This window comes from Rattus rattus, chromosome 6 (assembly GCF_011064425.1).
Source record: "Rattus rattus isolate New Zealand chromosome 6, Rrattus_CSIRO_v1, whole genome shotgun sequence".
In the NCBI taxonomy this organism is placed as follows: domain Eukaryota; kingdom Metazoa; phylum Chordata; class Mammalia; order Rodentia; family Muridae; genus Rattus; species Rattus rattus.
Genome location: NC_046159.1, coordinates 73,625,639 through 73,645,576, shown reverse-complemented (window position 1 = coordinate 73,645,576; position 19,938 = coordinate 73,625,639). Strand labels below are relative to the sequence as shown.

At 42.1% G+C, this 19,938-nt stretch overlaps 1 protein-coding gene across 1 annotated transcript in view; it reads left to right on the top strand.

Annotated features, from left to right (window-relative positions):
* Positions 1 to 19,938, top strand: part of Dnah6 (dynein axonemal heavy chain 6) — a 196,073-nt gene that overhangs the window by 815 nt on the left and 175,320 nt on the right. The window contains 9 exon segments of the mRNA XM_032906333.1: positions 307 to 542; positions 6,537 to 6,698; positions 8,264 to 8,526; positions 13,946 to 14,213; positions 16,821 to 16,955; positions 17,043 to 17,163; positions 17,427 to 17,553; positions 18,494 to 18,662; positions 19,489 to 19,605. Of these exon segments, the coding sequence (XP_032762224.1) occupies positions 315 to 542; positions 6,537 to 6,698; positions 8,264 to 8,526; positions 13,946 to 14,213; positions 16,821 to 16,955; positions 17,043 to 17,163; positions 17,427 to 17,553; positions 18,494 to 18,662; positions 19,489 to 19,605 (1,590 nt within the window). The 5' untranslated portion in view covers positions 307 to 314.

Sequence of the window (19,938 nt, the reverse complement as noted above, 5' to 3'; positions counted from 1 at the left end):
TATGTTATGCATACTCGGATCTGAGAAAGGTAGTGTCCAACACCCTTCTCTTCATCTTTCCAAATCCAAGCCACTGCAGGCCCCAGACCAGGGCTTCTTCAAGCCAGGTAAATGTCTCAATTGCTATCCCTACAGTTCAAGCATTCTGTTGAGCAAGAGCTTTGACTGGTTTTCTTTGAGGGGAAGCATGGGAATTCAGTTCTCCCTAGTCCTTACTGCTTTCTCCGCTCCCTATGTCTCTCCCCAGTTACTTTATCCAACCTGACATCTTTTTTTTTTTTTCGTTTCTTTATCCCATTTGTGTAGGAATAAGGATGGCTTTCCAAGGCACAGAGAATGAAATCGACCTGAAAAGTATGGAAAACCAGGAAGAAGAAAATCCTGTGCTTACCAGACTAAACAAAATAAAAGCAAAAGGGGTTCTGAATTATGCATCTCTCAAAGAAAATGAACCTGAACCCCAAACCCTGGTATTTAGGCACACCACGAAAGCTCAGGAGAAGACCAGGAAGCGACAGCAGCCTGTGAAACTGGAGCCTCTGGTAAGCTAAAAAGGAAACCCCAAGCAAGCAGCTCACACATATACACACAAACATACAATACATTCATATACATGCACACACACACAAAAACATACATGCAAGCATACATACACACAAACACATATATACATGCACACATATACACATACACATACAAACAAACACATATACACATACTCACACAAACACATACACACACAAACACACATACACAAGCACACAGACACACACACACACACACACACACACACACACAAACACACAGTTTTTCAGATAGGTTCTCACTATGTGTTCCTGGCTGATTTGGATCTTGCTATGCAAAACAGGCTGGCCTTGAGATTACATTAATCTGCCTGCCTCTACCTCCAGTATAACTTTGAAAAGTGCTTTGGAAAAAAAAAAGTTGTCCTCCAGAAAGATAGAACTATTCTTCCTGCTTCTAATGGAGGCGAGGATGTGCACACCCACACATTTTATGGACTAGATGCTAGCAGGTCTTTACTTTAGACACACAGATTTACAGTGACTCATATTGTTGGTGTAAATCATATTACAATTGATTAATACTTTTTATTAAACTAAGTATCACATTTTAATACATTTTTCTATGTCGATGAAGGTTTTCATATCATATTTCCCATAATTCACATTTGGTTCTTTTAATTCTTGATTAAGTTTTTAGTGCTTGAGTAGTTTCTCTATAATAATGTCCTATCCTTTTCTTGTAAAATCGACTGTTGACTATTTTAATTTTGATCCTTATTTTGAAAGAAGACCCTGTCAGAGGTCTGGAGAGCTAACACAGCTGATAAGAGCATTTGCTGTTCTTCTGAAAGATCTGAGTTCAATTCCTATCCCAACCACCTGTAACTACAGATATCGGGATACAAAAGCCACTTCTGGTTGCTATGGGCACCCATACACATGTAATGCATGCATACTTAAACACGTACACAAGAATAAAATTAAGGAAGTCTGTTTATTGTCAGTCGTGTCCTTTTAAATTCTCATATTTAACGTTCAGCTTTTGTTTTCAAGATATATATCACAGATATACATATATACAACAGATATAACTAATTCTTACACTCCTGCCTTTATAATGGAACCAATTAGTTTATTTAGTTTTTATGACCCACAGGTCAAGTTGAACTCTTCAACCCTCTGGATCGATTGTTGCCACATCCATTTATTTGCACAATGCCAGACTTCTTTTCTGCTATTAGGGCAGAGGCATATGGTTGTAATAGAAACCCTCCAGCCCATAACGCTTAAAACATTTATCTGGCCTGTGGTAGAAATCTTGTTTTCTGAATCTGCATTCTATATATTTCTGTCACTGAGACAAAATGCACGAGGAAATCAACTGTAAGCCTCATAGGCTTCAGTCCATGGGCAGCCAACACTATCGCTCTGGACTGCAACAAGGCAGAGTAGGGTGTCCATGGAGCATGTGATGGAAGAGGCTGTGGCATCCAGGAAGCAGAAAGAAAGGAAAAGGATGGAGCCGAGCACCATACACACCCTTTAATGTATGTCCCAGACAACCTGCCTCATTCAAACGGGCCCCGGCTTCTAGTTTCTACCATTTCTTAGTAGTGTCACTGCCTTCACCACATAAGCATTTAAAGAACATTCCAGATCCAGACTTTAAGGCAATTATTCCAAGTTCCCTGACAAAAACTAAGAATTGGGTACCATGGTGGTTTGAATGAGAGTGATCCCCATAGGGTCAAATACTTGAATGTCCCGTTTCCTGCTTGAGGAACAATTTGAGAGGCTCATAGTTTTCAAAAGCCGCCCCCCTTCTCTCCCCCCCCCTCTCTCTCTCTCTGCCTCCTGCTCATGAATCAGCTGATAACTTTCAGCTACCTCTCTGGGGCCATGCTTATCAGCTGCCTGCCTTGTTCACCACCATCAGGTCATGGACTCTCCCTCTGAAACCATAAGCAAGACTCCAACTAAATGCTTTCTTCTGTAAGTTGCCTTGGTCATGGTGTCTCTTTACAGCAATAGAACAGTGACCAGAACAAATACTAAAGGGGATAGTGATATTAATGATCTTATTCTTGATTTTAATAATGGCTTTAGGATTTTTGTACTTAGGGTAATTGGTGTTTGCTATTGATCTTTGTGAAGTAGTGGACAACACGTTAATTTTATTTTGTCTCTATTTTATTATGAAAAGTTGTAGATAAACATCTCAAAGAGAAATATAATAAGCAGCATTAACAGTGTTGATTTTGCCTAATTTTTCAATATTCTTATTTATACTTTGTATGTTTATGCACATGCATAAAAATGTGTGTAGACATCAGAGAATAACTTACGGAAATAAGTTCTATCCTTCTAACCTAAGGGTTCAGAGGAGTAAATGCAGGTCTTAAGCCTTGGCTGCAAACACTGAGCTCTCTCGCTGGCCCAGAATAAAGTATTTTTTCAGAAGAATCAGGGTTATAGGTGCTGGGCACGGCCCTCAGAAAGAGAAGCAGGAACTGGCGTGCTGAAATCCAGGCACAAGCTCCAAGTGCTGGGAGCCGCACTCTTCCAGTGTCCCAGTGTCACGCACCTCACTGCAGTCTCACCCTCCTTGCACAGAGATGAGCAGTACTGTAACCAGTGTGAGTCTGTTTTTGTCGTTTTACTACTTTGCTTTAAAATCCCCATTTCTTCCAATTCTCTCTTATCCGAAGTTTCGAATATATGGAAATGCTGCGGGAACAGTGCATACACTTACACACCTCCCACCCAGACTCAAGGACTGTTCACGTGTCGTCCCATTCACTGTGCGCCTGTCTGCACACCCCTGTGTGTTTGTCGCTTTATCGTTTAGAGTGCGTTGCGAGCATCCTAACACTTCACTCTCGGACGCCTTGGCCCACAAACAAGAACAGCTCCCCGCAGGCTGTAAAATGTTCTTAGAATACTTTCAATTACTTAAACTTTTAAATTATACTTTTGGGGGGACATGTGCCATATGGGAGAGGCATATGCAGGTCAAAAGGCAATTTGTGTGTGGGTGTCCGTTCTCTCCAAAAGGTAGGCCCCAGGAATGAGCTCAGGCTATCAGGCTTGGAAGCAAACGCCTCTACTTGTGAGTCATCTCCATGCTCCATGGCTTTTAAAACTCATGGTATTTAAAATCAACAAGAGACTGCTCTTTGATATTAAAATGGTCCCATATCCTTATGCTACCATTTTTAGAGAATACCTGAATCTTCTTTAAGATGTCAGTGTGGATTTATAGCATATATATATATATATATATATACATATATATATATGTATATGTATATGTGTGTGTGTGTGTGTGTGTATGTGTGTGTGTGTGTGTGTATCTCCTCAAACTGGAGTTGAGGAAGGTTGTGAGCTGCCACACGGGTGCTGGGAAGCAAATCTAGATCCTCTGCTAGAGCAGCAAGTGGTCTTAACTGCTGAACCATCTCTCCACTCCTGGTTTGTAGGTCTTAAAGAATTTGTTATTAGAGCTGGTGAGATGGGTCAGGAAGTAAAGGTACCTGCTTGCTGCCAAGTCTGATGACCTGAGTTCAATCCCCAGGGAGAAGGAGAGAATTGACTCCTGAAAGTTGTCCTCTGACTTCCACACTTACAGTATATGCAGGAACATACATACCATGTTTGAGGAGTCTCTCTCTCTCTCTCTCTCTCTCTCTCTCTCTCTCTCTCTCTCTCTGTGTGTGTGTGTGTGTGTGTGTGTGTGTGTGTGTGAATTGACATAATTTAGGCCTAACCTCAACTGACAAAATGCCTCCATCAGATTGGCCTGTGGGGGGAATTGGTAAGTGGGGCATTATCTTGGTTAATGGTTGATGCGGGAGGGTAGGCAGCATCCTTCCATGGTCTCTGCTCCTTAGATTTCCGTGCCCTTCACTTTCTCCCAACATTTATCTGCCCCAAGGTGCCTGCCTTGAGGTCCTGTCTTGGTTTCCCTTGAGGGGCTGTAAGCTGCAAGAGAAGTGCACACTTTCTTCCCCGTGAGGCCTTGCACTTGGTCACAGAATCTATCAGAGCAGCAGTAAACAAACTAGGACACCTGGCAAGCACAGGGACCTGAGTTCATCCTCCAGAATTTGTGTTACAAAGCAAGCCCAGGTATGGCACCAGGTAGGGTGGCAGGTGCTTGCCATCCCAATTTGAGGAGGGCAACAGGCAGATTCCCTGGGGCTGGCGAGCTACCCGGCCTATTCTGCTTGGTGAGTCCTAAGACAATGAGAGGAAACCTGTCTCAAAAAACTGAAGTGGAGAGTCCCCGAGGAATGACAGCCAAAGTTTCCCTCCACCCCACATACACATAGGAGCACACATGTACTTGAACACACAATACAAAACAAAACAAAACAAATCAACAAAAAAAAGTGTGCTTACTGCATTCTGCTCCCTTTTCCTGCATTTATCTGCTGTCTTCTCTCTTTCCTTGAATTTATCTGGACTAATATTTTCTTTGCCCCCATTGTGTCTGTCTCTTTCAATTGACACCCTGATCTCTAAAGTTCCCTAAGTGGGGGGGACACTTGGAATTTTGTCTTTGACTAGATCTTGGAAAGCTCAGTAGAGCCACACTACTATGAAATCTTCGGTCTGCCTCTAAAACCTACAGATTGAATGTTGGGTGGTTCATACTTGGTTTTTATGATAAATCTCATGTCTTACGGTAAGTTTATACTTGGTGAGGTTGTGTAGTGGTTTGAATAAGAATGACCCTCATTGGCTCATATATTTAATCACCAGGGAGTGACTATTTGAAAGGATTAGAAGGATTAGGAGATGAGGCATTGAGGGAGTAGAGGAAGCCTTGTTGAGAGAAATGTGTGACTGGAGGTGGGCTTCGGGGTTTCAAAATCCCATCCTAGACTCAGGCTTTCTTTCTTTCTATCTGCCTGCAGATCAGAATGTAGCTCTAAGCTACTTCTCCCACACTATGCCCACTACTCCTGCCACCATGCTCCCTGCCAGATGGTAATAGATTAAGCCTCTGAAACTCTCAGCAAGCCCCATTTAAATGCTTTATTTTATAAGAGTTACCGTGGTCATGGTGTCTGTTCACAGCAATAGAATAGTGACTAAGACAGATTATGTACGGCTTTGGGAATTGAATTCAGAAAAACGTGTACACTAGAGAATAGTCAGGAAGGAAGCGTCTGCCAGCAAATAGCATCTTCTCGCCTTTCCCCTGTGTGTTAGAAGAAGGTACGACAGTATAACGATTTCATAATTCTTTCCCCAGACAGAAATCTTTGAGAAACTTTCTTTTGCTTTTGGTTGCTGTGACAAATGCTATGTCTAAAAGCGACCAGCAGAACAAAGGGTTTCATTTCCACTGAGCGTCTGCTGGAAATTTTCAGGTGTCCCATTCTAAAGGTTCTTTTATATCCCAGAGCTCTGGTTCTGTTTTCTGTCAGCACACAGACTTATGTGTTGCTCGTTTCATCCAACAGTCTAGTGGTAGTAAATTTGTCACAGTTAGTTAGGGGTAAGTGAGCGTTCCTTAATCTCAGTTCTAGAAGTGCTGACACCAAGCAGAAAAGTCTTATTTGAACCTCAGACCAGTGACAGGAAATGGAGACCCATGGTGGACTTACAGGCCCAGTTTTTATTGTCAGTGAGGGGAATTCCAGGGAGGGGTGTGTGTCATTTTACCTTGATAAGTTAACTCTATCTCTATGGGTCTCAATTGGTTAGACTCTAGAGACCTCCCAGGGGGCTGCTTACTCATTCTAGCTACCTAATCTTACTTCAGGCCTGATGACAAGGTGTCATCGGATTGGCTGCCCGTGGCTGTGGTTGGCTGACCACAGGTCCCTAGATCCAGGTTCTCATTTCTGGGAAACAGAAACGCAGGCCTAGTCTCCCAAACTGTCGGTGTGTAGCCTGTTCCAGAGTCAGCCTGGCTCTGGCTAACTCAGTCCTCTCAGTAGTAAAGAACAAAGTGTACAATGACATTAACAAGATAATCCCATCTCTTCCTTCCCAAAGCCAGTGCTAAAACTCTACCAAGATCATAAGCAGCCCGAGTACATATATGAACAGAATCGGCAGCAACTTATGAGCTCTGGAATTCTAAAGCCATCACCAAGCATGATTGAAAGATCTTCAATTGGTAGTTTCGAGGCTCAAGAAGCTCTGAAAAGGAAACAGGTATGATATTTACATACAAACACGTTAGCAGTCTTTAAACTGTCGTGTGTGTGATGTTGTTCACATGCTCTTAATTCCTAAGAATACGGATACAGTTGCCTGCATTTGCAAAATAGAATGTTTCTAAGGACAATTAGTCTGGGAAAGGAGGGTCCTGGAGGGAACATCGAGCATCTTTTTTGTCTTCTGATATTTCCTTGCGTGTTAATGGTGACCACACACACACACACACACACACACACGCATAAGTAATTGTTTGAAATTTGTGATGGTTTTTTTTCCCCCAGAAATGGGGAACTTGGAAAACTCTGAAGAGAGGCAATAAAACAGAGACCAAGCCAGGCAGAGTGGTGCACACCTTTAATCCCGTTACTTAGGAGGCAGAGGCAGACAGATCTCTGTGGGTTTGAAGCCAGTTTGGTCTGCATAGTAATACAGTTCCTCATGTTGTGGTGACCCCCAACCATAAAATTATGTTGTCGCTGCTTCCTAACTGTAAGGCTTCTACTGCTGTGAACCATAATGGAAGTATCTGTGTTTTTCAATGGCCTTAGGCAGCCTCTGTGAAAGGGTTGCTCCAGCCACAAAGGGGTGGCTACCCACAGGTTGAGAACCACTGCTTTAAGTGATTGTTGATCAACTAAGAAGGAAATAGATGGGAGAAGCTGTTCTTCCTCCTAAAGGGGCAATATAAATAGAGCCAGGAAAAAGTTGGTGTCTCACAAACTGATTTACTTGGCATAAAATGGGCCTCTTAGTCTTGAGAGTTAAGAAAAAAACTGTGTGAGCGTCTTCTGTGGAAGGGACGGTTGAACAGGAACAGTAGCTTTTGAGTCCCTGGTTGTAACTGAAGGAGTTTGCTAAAAAGGATTAAAGAGAAATGTGGATGAGAAGAAATGCCCAGGGGGAAGAGAACATTTTTAAAAAGAATATGGATTGTCCAGAGAACTGGTCAAAGCGTGGGAGTGTGAGCACAACTGCTCAGAAGTGTGGTCCAGCCACCAGGCAGCTCCACTCCTCCTGAGAGCAGATTAGAGAGGCAGAATCCTCGGGCCCATCCCAGCAGTGCTGAATCAGAGCCCGCATTTAAAGAAGCCCCCAACCTGCCCCCCCCATCCACAACTACATCTGAGAAGTGCTGGTCCCATTCATAAAATAAATGCTTCCCAAAGGCAGTAACAGCAATGGTTTCCAGTATTCACTGTAGTCACCCAGAAGTTTACCACAAGTTATGATGGCGGCCGTCTAAGACCGCATTCTCCAAAAAGCATCAAAGTCGTCCAAAAAAGTGCTAAGGCTGAGAGGAGACAGCTATGGCACAACTGAGCAAGGCGGCTTACAGAGAGCTATTCCAGAGAGCATGTGAGTGTAGTGAGCCTGGTGTTAAAGGGGAGAGGGCAGCAGGACTGCTGTGTGGCTAAGGAATGGTGAGGACTGAGGTGCCGGTCCTTAATGACAGTGAAAGCGTTCAGCTTCAGAATGTTCCCCTTTGAGGAGATTTCGGGTCTCTGTCCTTTTCCTTTGTCCTTTTCACAGAAACTGTTTAATAATTTGCCCTCACTTAGGTCCTTCGACCCTCTGCAGATGTGTTCTCTCTTTCTCCATCTAAACTGCCACGCACGAGTATTGGAAGGAGAGGGCTCTTTGGAATGAGGTCTTCAACTTACCCTACGTACACCTTCAATGACCGAGAAGAAGTCGTCAAAGCCAGCATTAGAGATCCCTTGCAAATCATCAAAATAGTGCATGAGAACGAACACCTCGGATTCCTGTACATGATTCCTGCAGTGCCCAAGTCTTCCATTGAATATGACCCATATAATCTAAAGTGAGTTCTCTTTTATGAAGCAATGCATTTAGGGTAACAGATCTCAAATAAGACTGTAAGTTTGATCTGTAACTGACTTGGTACTAATGATAAAAATGATCCAAAGTAAGTCTGATTATCTCCCAGTTATAAGTGAATCTTCATACAGTAATTTTATTTATAGCTCCATTTATCTTTCCTTTTTTCTAGCTATAAAAATCAATAATTTTACAGGGCAGTACACAGCCACTGCTGTGTTTCTCATATATTTATGTGGTTTTACTTAACATAATGCTATGGCATGTACTTTCATCAGTATAACACACATTTTTGATGTTTATTCTTGAGAAAAGAGAATATCAAGCTACAAACAGTAGATGATGCGTGTTTTACCTATTACTTTGGCTTTGCATAAATAGCGTTTGTTTTGTTTTATGTGTAGTTGAGTATCTGTCTATACATATGAATACACATGTACATACTTGTACCACAGGAATGCAGCGCCCTTGGAGGCCAGAAGCGGGCATCAGATACCCTGGGACTGGAGTTAGATACAGTTTTGAGCTGCTGTGGGGGTCCTGGGAACCGAACCGAGGTCCTCTGCAAGTGCTTTTACTGATAAGTCGTCTCTCCAACCTCACATGGTTATTTTTTCTCTTTACAGAGTAGAAACAAGGGACATTATTTAAGCGACACACAGTCACATTCTCTCCATTGACACAGCATACATGCTGTTGCCATACTTTGAAGGATCATGCAGCCGTGAGCCTTCACACTGCACTAAAAGTCAGCACAGGTAGCTGCTCCACCTAGTTCAAAAGACGTCACTGTCTTTCTCCAATACTCAGTCAGGTTGACAGGTACTGTTCCCTTGGAGCTGACAATAGTTTGGCCCCAGTTCCTCAAGCTACCATCCTTACTGTCAGCTCTCTTGTCTTCCTTATTCAAGAATGTACTTAAATGCAGCCAAATCACACCAAAGACAGCTGTTCTGGGGGAAAGAAAAACTATTTTAATGAAAATGTAAAATGATAGATTTGTGGTGAACCCCAGAAGCATTAATAAGAGAAATAATTTGTAAGAAGGATAGTCTATCTCCCGAAAAAAATGAGGACAAGCACAATGCATGAACTAGCTACCCAGAGACTGAATACATATGGTTAAAGATACTGGGAATGCTGGGAGAGAAGTGGCAAGCTAACCAGGATGGCCAGTGTGGTGAAGAAGTTGAAGAAAAGGGATGGGATTAAGTAGTGGTACAAAGAACATTCCAGACAACAAGAGTTTGCATCCTGATTCCCTGAAGTGGGAAGATACCTGCAGTGTTGGAGGGGCAAAGAGGAGGCTGGTAGCCAGCGGGACACTGAAGGGAATAGAGATGGATCATTTGGCCTTGTTGGTCACTGAAAGGAGTTAGAGTCTACTCTGAGAGCATGGAAAAGAACTGGCCAACTCTGAGTAGAGAAGGGTCATGATCTGACTTGCATTTCAGAAAGGGTCCTTGTGCCTCCCAAAAAGAGCATCAACTGTTGGGGAGCCAGTGTGAACAAGGAAGAACAATTAATGCCTTTATTCTGGAAGTCTGAGGAGAAAGTCAACGAGAAGCTTCTGAAGACCCCAAGTAGGGAACACCACTAGTCCAGGATGATACCAACAGTGGCTTGTCTGAGGGTGAAGATTAGAATTGCTGTTATCTGAGACACAGAAGACCACATGTACAGACTAGGCAGAGAAACACAAGCATTTGGGCTTAGGCATATGAGTTTTGGGATCCTAATTGAGGGAAAAATGGAGTGCTACCCACCTTTACTGGCACTTGGTAACACTATTCTTGTTCTTAGTACATGCCTTTTTAATCTTCATTTTATTATAAAAACAAATAGGTTGATAGACTGAGGAGAATTAGAGTAGAAATAAGAGTGCTTTTTAAGATAAATTTCTAACTTCTTTTTAAGGTATTAGGGTTAAATATAATAGAATTTAAAGCTCTGTGACGTATAAACTATTTTTGATATTTAATAATGCAAAAGTGTTACCATTCTCATCACTACTTTATTCGATTTAAAAAATAACTATCTGTTTTGAAGAGGAAGTTAAGGATTTTTAAAGAAAGACTAGTGAAAACAGTGTATTTGCTGATTTTATAGACATATTTCTTGATTTACATATGAAAGTATTTCCATAATTTTAACTTCTGAGGAAAAATACTCCAACAACCCAGATAGCACAGAGTGCTACAGCGGGTCTGTATTCCCCCATAAGGCAGAGAATCAAGTCAATGAAATGCAACATGGCTTCCTTCTCATTGATGTCAACAGCAGATGAGGCACTGTGCGGGGAAACTGAAAAGCAGGCTTTGCCCAACTCTGGAGATTTGCTGTACTTCTAGACTATTGGGTACCTACACCAGGGGGATTGAGTTGACTATTTTACATATTATGGGACCGATATGAGTGACATTTAGAGTTAAATTCCTGCCCCTTCCCCAACTTGAACGTTGTAAGTCCTGTGGTCGAAGGCGATCACATGGATGCTGCATAGTCAGAAAGCTAAATTAGAAGTCAAAGGGTAGAAAGTACCAAGGCTGCTGAGAGGGCTCAGCAGGAGAGGAGCCTATCCCCCCCAAGCCTGTTTTTCAAGACAGTTTTTCTGTGTAACAGGCCTGGCTGTCCTAGAACTTACTCCATAATAGACCAGGTTGGCCTCGAACTCACAGAGATCTGCCTGCCTCTGCCTCCCGAGTGCTGGGATTGAAGGTGTGCATGGCCACACCCAACCATTGGTTTTTTTTTTTGTTCTTTTTTTTAAATAAATGCTTTAGAATAATATAAAATAGGGAATACTGATGAACAACAGGAAGACACATTATAGCAAAGTTCTTTTTAAAATAATGTAATACAATAGTTGTAACACCTTTGAATAATTGCATAGTAACCCACCATGGTAGCTATGCTGGACTCCTGTCTGCAGGCATAAGAGTACCATTAATACTGTCAGGGATTGGTGCTTGTCCATGGGATGGGTCTCAAGTTAGGCCAGTTATTGGTTGGCATAGATGGAGAAAACAAGTTATTTCAAGACAAGTCTAGCTTCACTCGCAACGTGTTGGATTCAAAAGAAGAATTTTATCAGTAAACAGAAAAATATTTACAAACGGTGAAACTGTGCTGATTTAGTTAGGGATGGTACAGAACAGTGCTTGGTCACATAGCTGTGGATGTAACTGACATTTTTGCACCTGAATAAACCGAAACACATCTCAAGAGTTGCCAGAAAATTCATTAACAGATACTGGCGAGAAGAAGGTTTTTAAAATTTCAGCTCTAGGAAAGGGTGATTTAACACACTTCTGGGGTTATTTTTATTTGAGATGTGGATCGGAATTAATTAGAGCTGTGTTTGAGAGACGGCTTCACCAATGTTTCTAAAACACTCAGCATGGGAGTGTTTGGCCAAATTTTAGCTCAGTTATATTACCACAGGAAATTTTAACACTGCATCTGTCATAAGAAGAGACATCATTAGAGTTTTAAAAAATCTATGATACCTTTGATAGCTAATTGCAGGAGAACGAGTCATCCAAATACTGGGATTCCTAGCCATCTGGTACAGGCAGTAATAGATCCACCACCACACAATGCCCCTGCTTCCACAGTTCTGTCAGCAGAGGCGGCTGCCAAGACTTCAACAAGTCCTCCACCAACTCTTGCTTCGAGACTCAGGGAGCTACTTCAGAAAGGGTGAGGGGCATCGCCATGGGTACCTACGAACTACATTTTACATGGAGCTTTTATCAAACTCGAGATTGACTGCGTGCCTTGCATTTTTTTATCGTATAGTATAAAGAAATTATCATTAGTGTCTTCATAAGCCCTTGCGGTCACTAAAGTTCTGTCACTATGTGGGTATTTTATATCAAATTCGGGGGGTGTTTTAGGACTATAGAACATTTTTATGCTGCATGAGAACATGACCTTTGTTTAAAATTACAACCCCATTCTCCTGGTAAACTGTTAATAATCAAGTTGATCATTTCCAGGTAACATTGATTATGATCAAAAAATGACCCTGGTTGGTAAACCATTTCTGCATGGGGAGAAGCTAAAAATGAATTACAGTGGAGAATGATTGCTTTGGGGTTCTCATAGCACAGAATCTCGAAACCTGAATGGGAAAGAACCTTTCAGCAATGGACAAGAAAAGACTAAGGAAATAAGATTACAGAACATTACACACGGCATCTAAACCTTTATGGGCTTTTCCTGACCTTGCCTCCCTTTTCTGTCTACTAGCTGGATTGTGTTGGATCGTTGTGAGGAGTTTCTCCATACAATAGCAGAAACAGGGCGAGGGGGACAGCTGAGTCAGTGGGATGCCCTCTTTTCAGGCATGAGAATTTGCCTTCAATCCCCAGCACCCAGATAAAAAACAGGGCATGGTGCCATCACGTGCCCTTTCAGTGCTGAGGAAGTGGAGACAGGAATCCCTGGAGCTCACTGCGTAGCCAACTTAGCCATCAAGACCCAGATCCTATTAAAAGACCCCGACTCAAAAGACAAGACAAATGACTCCTGTGAATGATAGTTAAGCTTGACCTCTGGCCTCCACATGTGTATACACACATATGCATGTGCACACATGATCATATTTCACTGTATGTTTTTAAAATCCTCAAAAATAAAAAAAAAACATTTGATCTAGGAAGTAGGGGAGGACTAGCGGGAGGACTGGCTGGGATACTGAAGGAAGGTTGAACATGGCTGCTGGCACAGACCACTCTGAAGGAACAGAGGAAAGATGTGAAGCTTGAGGTTAGATGAGCAGCAGGGTCAGGAAAAAAACCTATCAACAAACTGGAAGATGGAGAAGAAATAGCCAAGAGCCAAGAATACTTAAAAGGAAGTTAGACACAGCAGATATTTGAGCTTAATTTGGATCTTGATTCATAATTCATAATTCATGTTTTCTTCAACCTTTCTCATAACCCCATCAATGCTGGATAGTTTAAGGGTCCTCTGTGCTGTTGATATTGAATATAACCTCTGGAGCAGTGGTTTGGAAGGTTCTCAGTCTTCTGAATGCTTACAACCCATTAATATAGTCTCTCACGTCGTAGTGACCCCCAACCATAAAATTATTTTTTGTTGCTACTTCATAAATGTGTAAATGTCTATAGTGGGTTTGCATATTTGTCGAAAGTTCTCTCAACTGCAGTGACTGAACACATCACTGACCCTGTGAAATCTTAAAGTGTCATCTGCTGTTTAAACCTTGCCTTTCTCTCTTAAGACTTTGATCTGAAAGTTTGTTAGAATTTGGTTAAATTTTAAACGGTATTCGCCTTTAACGCGCTTCTCTCTTTACATAAAAAAAGCCCATCTGTTGCTTACTCTTGTTCCAAGTACTTCATCCATTTGTCCCAACTGGTATTCGCCCACAGGGTCGTAAGTTATGAGAACATCAATAAAAATGACTACTACACAATTAGCAAAGAAGCAGTTACCCACGTTTTCAACGATGACATCGAGTACATCGAGACTGAGCGGTGGGAACAGGAGTACCTGTACCACAGAGAGCTCACGAAGATCCCCATATTCTCACTCTTCCGGAAGTGGAAGGCTTTCAGCGTGTGGCGGAAAAACGTGCGCTCCAAGAAAATCGCTGGCTGTCGAAAAGCGCTTCGAAAAAACCTGTTCATTGTTAATCCTGTATGTATTTCTTAATCGGGTTTTAAAAGCATTGCAGGGAAAGAAAGTGTGATGTGGTCACAGGCGTTGGTGCAGAAACATCTGACACATATCTTGGTACGGATAAATACCAAGATAAATATGTCTGTCACAACATCTAGCAATCCAGTAATGCGTGGGGCTGCAACCTCTTCACTAGGGAAGCAAAAGGCAGAAGTAAGAAGAGAGACACGGGTCTCCTTCAACTAGAGGCAGCCTAGAAATCTTAAATTGAGCGATGGGTCTCTGTGTACCCCTGACCCATCCATGAAGAATTATGTTCAGGTGTAGTACAGCTAACCACCTCAGCGGTCTGTTTCTTTGACGCTAGTCACCTTCTAGGGTCAGTAGCCACCGTTTGCTTCTCTTTGAGAAGAATCTGATAGCTTTTTATAGGCATGTCAGTTGTACAACAGAGGAGATTGAGAGGACTAAGATTAATGGAGAGTAATTAAAATTAATCATGCCAAGGAAGTGTGTAGGACGGTCATCTGGGGCCATCCATTCCACTGAGCATGCTAAACTGTGCAAGGATAGCCCATCCCTTCACAGGGTTAACCTCAGACTCTGCCTTTCTAACTTTATTATGGGCTTCTTAGCTACTTGAACTTCTTCACCCTGGTTTGGACACAGAATAGATATATTGTTTGCCACTATGCAACAGTCTTCCTGGATTTGTCTTTTAAGTGACCTCTCCCGGCCCTCATGTCTTCTCTTATATAAGGAGGATTGTCCCTTTGCCAGCAATACACTGGGCATGACAGTATCCCCTCTTAAATTTCTTCCTAGCATGTTAGAAAGTTCTCATCTTTCCAAGTTAATATTTACCTAAGAATCTACTCACTGTCTATAATGTCTCTGATATCTCTCAAATACTAACCAACACACCACAAGCACGATCCACACAATTGAGGGACATTGACTGTTGATTCTTCTAGACTAGACTAAAAAAATAGATGCTTGAATTTTTTTAAATTTAAGAATCGTTTTTTAAATTAAAAAAGTAACTTTTATTTTGCGTGTTGCCTGAAAATTTGTCTGTATGCTGTACGTGTAAAGAGCTTGTGGAAACCAGGAGAGTGTTGGATCCCCTGGGATGGAGTTGTATGGATGCAGGGAATAGAACCAGGGAGCAATCTCTCCAGGTCCTATTTTAACATTCTTATTGCATTTTACTTCTTCAATGTGTGTGTGTGTGTGTGTGTGTGTGTGTGTGTGTGTGTGTGTGTGTGTGTGTGTGTGTGTGTGTGTGTGTGTGTGTGTGTGTGTGTGTGTGTGTGTGCACGCACGTACCTGCTTACCATGGTATACATGAGAACTTATGGGAGCTGGTTCTCTCCTTCTGCCTGGAGTGTCTCTAGGATTGAGCTAAGGACCTCAGGCTTGGTGGCAAATATCTTTACTCACTGAGCCATTTGCTGGCCCTGCTATTTTTATTTTACGATTCTTTTACGAAAATAGCCAAACTAGTTAACACCTGTGCCTAGATTTTCCTCAACAACTTTGTTGATACCTAATTTGTATGCTTGCTACATACGTGCACCTACAGTATACAACTTAGTTCAGTGCACTCACCATAGCCATCTCCACAGTCAATTTCGGCACATGTCCATCACCCTAAAAAAAAAGTTCCCCAGCTCCCTTGTTCCTCCCCCAACACCTTCTCCCTGCCTCCATAACTTTCCTACTCTGTGGGCCTAAGGAATCGTACAATAGGACATTTTTCACAGCGTACTCTCTTCAAACTGCACTGGTGCTGCAGGATACCATTTACTTTCACTGGCTAACTACAGTTGTTTGTGGGGTTATTCCTGCTTTTTGGCAACTACAAATAATGCTTTTATACGTAAGTGCAATTACAAATAAACATCTATATGTATTTTCCCTAGCATAATATAAATTCTCTAAATATTTTTTAAATGTACTATAAGTACTCATGTATATGTTTTTTTCCCTGGGCACATTATTGGGATAGAAATACTGAGTCCTTGGTGACTCTGTTTATCCTTTTCCAACACGTCTTGTTGGCCATGGTGAATCTAGAGTGAAGTTGAGGGTTTTTTTTTTTTCTATGTCATAGCCTCTTAGATGAATAAGTGCTCCTTTCTGTGATTGTTGTGACTGGACATTGTGAAGTCTTTTAGTAGCCATATGCCGAAGCTAATGGAATTTAAGATGCACAGTTTTCTGCTACTTGTCATTGATCTCATTCCTTTAATAGCTAAAAGACATGCATGCTTTTAAAGGTGAAAGGGCAAACTAAATAGGAAAACCTGAGTAATTCTTTTTTTTTTTTTTTGGTTTTTTTTTTTTTTTGGAGCGGGGGACCGAACCCAGGGCCTTGCGCTTCCTGGGCAGGGGCTCTACCCCTGAGCTAATTCCCCAACCCCGTAATTTTTTTACAAAACAAGTTTCTGAAGAATTCCCACTTGATGTGTGATTTTGAACACTTTAGCCAAGTTCTCACACACACACACACACACACACACACACACACACACACACACCCTAATACCCCCTTTTATAACCAGTTTTTGTTTTACGTGTATTTTTACAATGTAGGACTGATTAATTCTTCTTTTCACCCAGTATCTCCGACCAGCTCTTCTTAAAATTAATGACATGTGCTATCAACTGAGCTTTATGGGACTTTGTTACATTGAAAAATTTCACACCTACACCCTGCAGGAATTCAAGGCTGCACAAGTCGTGCGAGTACAGGAGGTAATGGATGTTGTTCATCAAGTTTCAGACTCCTTTCTTCTCAGGAAATTCTGCCGTGACTAATTATACATACCCATGAATGTGTAGGTGACAGAGCGCCTGGAATATTTCCGATTCGAGGCAAAAGACGTGGTCAGGAAGTCGTGCCGCTTCGCCTTACGTGCTGCGGGATTTATTCCTGACGACTGTGAAGTGGAAACCCACGAGGGTATGAAGAACTGAGAACAGGACGGGGAGTAGCCTTCTAAAACACTCTCTCCTGTCTCCTTGTTTTCTTTAGCGTTAAATAACTTTCCTCACTTGTTCCCAAGTCCTGCTTCTATGCATAGATTCTATACATTTGTTTTCTGGGCCTCTAACTTGTCACAAATCAAAGGACTGTGTAGCTTTCGTGGTTTGTTAGGTTTTTCTTTGAATGGATATTGAAAGATAAATGCTTTACAGAAGATTTGTGCCTTACATTGTCCTTAGATTACTTTAAGATCAACATTGCAAGTTTTATCGACGCTCCGTCTGATTTACCCACTTACGGAGAATCTGAAAAAATGACCTACACAGAACAGGCCAGCAAAAGACATCACTGCATGAGGCTCACGTGGTGAGAGCATCTTCATTCTCTCAGGATAAAGTAGGGAATCTATCCTTAAGATATGGAAAAGTCAGCCCCGTGCTGGGGACATGGCTCAGTGGACACACCCCAAGCCTGACGACCTGAGTTGGATTTCTAGAACCCATGAAAAACGTAGATACAGCTTGCAATGCCAACCCTCCTGTAAGGACACAAACTGTGGCCTCTGGGCTAAGAGCTGCTGTCAAAGAACACGGATCTACGCCCTGAGTGCTGGGTTACATCTGTGATCCTTCCAAAGAACAGGCATCATGAATGCCCTTGTTACAGGGGTTAATCTCCCAAAGTACACGCAATTTAGCACATACATGCAAAGATTTTATACTTTACCTACAGACCCAAGTTAAGTTACACGCACTGTGTGCATTGAGCTTTTCTTCTTTTTAAAAAGAATTATTTATTTTATGTATATGAGTACACTGTAGCTGTCCTCAGATGCACCAGAAGAGGGCATCAGATCCCTTCACAGATGGCTGTGAGCCACCATGGGGTTGCTGGGAATTGAACTCAGGACCTCTGGAAGAGCAGTCAGTGCTCTTAACCACTGAACCATCTCTCCAGCCCCTGAGCTTTTCTTTAAAGCATTTTGAAGAACTCCTGCAGTCTACTGACTGGAGGATCTGGGCGCATTATTCTTAATAACCACCTTGTTCATCACATAGCCCATGGGAAAGTTCAAACCACTAGTTAAATCACTGTCCTATAATTGAATATATTTTGCTTTCTGGGGAAGAAGGTCTAAGAACAACTCTGAGCTATCTCATGTTTTAATAAAATTCAACCAAAATTCCAGGAGACACCCATGTTTTACTTTTTAAATCATTGCCTTAGAGTGGCTGTGAAGAATGCATAGCATAGCAATCGCAGAAAGCTAAGAGTGTTTAGTGTTTGCCTTTTTTTTTTTCTCAAGCTTCATCCGTCTGAATGATTACCTAATTCAGAACACCTTGCACGTCTTAACGGTAAATACTGCCAGCTCCCTTCTGAATTACCTCTCGGATAAACTAAAGCGAACTCCCTCAGCAGATGTCATCCAGAAGTGGATTACTGAAGATAAGCCCGAAGTCATCGAGAAAAAGGTACATTTGCCCAGAACCGAGTCTCCGGTGTTTACTGACAAACATCTCTATGTCAGGTGTTTTTGCCAGTATTTTCCATATTTTGGAAAAACAGAGAAGTTTCTGTTCAAATATTATATTAGTCAGTGATAATCACCACCTTGACCCAACCTAAAATCATCCAGGAAAGGAGTCATAATGAAGAATTATGTAAGTAAGACCCACCTTTGGGCATGTCTAAAGGGAATTACCTACCCTGTTCTTAATTGATGAGGAAGACCTGCCCTGAATGTGGAAACCGTCATTTCCTGGCTGAGCTCTGGGCTGTACACATAGAGGGAGCAAAAGCAAGCAAGGATGTGATTGGCCTTGGTCCTGGAGTTTGGGTGTGACGTAGACAGTGGCTTGAGTTCCTTTCTTCACCACCCCTCACTGACAGACTGTAGCTTGGAATTGGGAGCCCAGTCAACCCTCTCCTCCCTGTGTTGCTTTCTGCCAGGGTATTTCATGACAGCAAGAGAAATGAACAGGGCCATATCTGTCTCAGGATCGGATTGTTGAATGTGTGGAGCCTATCAAGTATACAAACCACATTTCTATTTAAGGTCGCATCCCACACTTCCGGTTTTGCAAAGACGATACTTTTACATTGCTGTGTCATCTTCCAATATTTTCACCTTTGATCTTCCTATGGTGTTATTCCCAGAAAGACTTCCACATGCCAAAGACCTAAATTCAGCTCATTGTGTGAACTCAAGTCCACTCATCTTTGTATGTCCGCTTTCCTTCATAGCATCCCTCTAGATGCTTAAGGGTCTTTGTAACAATGTACATGTGGTCCTTCCAGGGGGCCCCAGTGATCGAAAAGCAGGAGGAAGATGAGTCTCTCATCCCCATGTTCCTCACAGAACTGATTCTGACGGTGCAATCATTACTCTTCGAGCCTTCTTTAGAAGACTTTCTGGTGTGTATTTCATTATCTAATACCTGCAGATAAGCAACTTTTAAAATAATGAAGGAACTTCTTTGGGGTCAGCTTATTGTCAAGACTGAAGTTAGCACTGATCCCTTGCCCTGGGGTCAGATCGAAAGCTTGGCAAGGCACTCTCTCATGAAGATGCCTCAGTATGGTACAAACCTTGCACTGACCAAAGCAGCCCTTGAGGGGCATCAAAGACACTGTGCTGCTCTAAACATCACTTCTGAAGTCTTTTCAAAATCATGTTTTATCTTACGAAATTCTGTCTTTTGACTATGTGTCTCTTTAACAATATTCCACAAATTTACCAATCTAGAG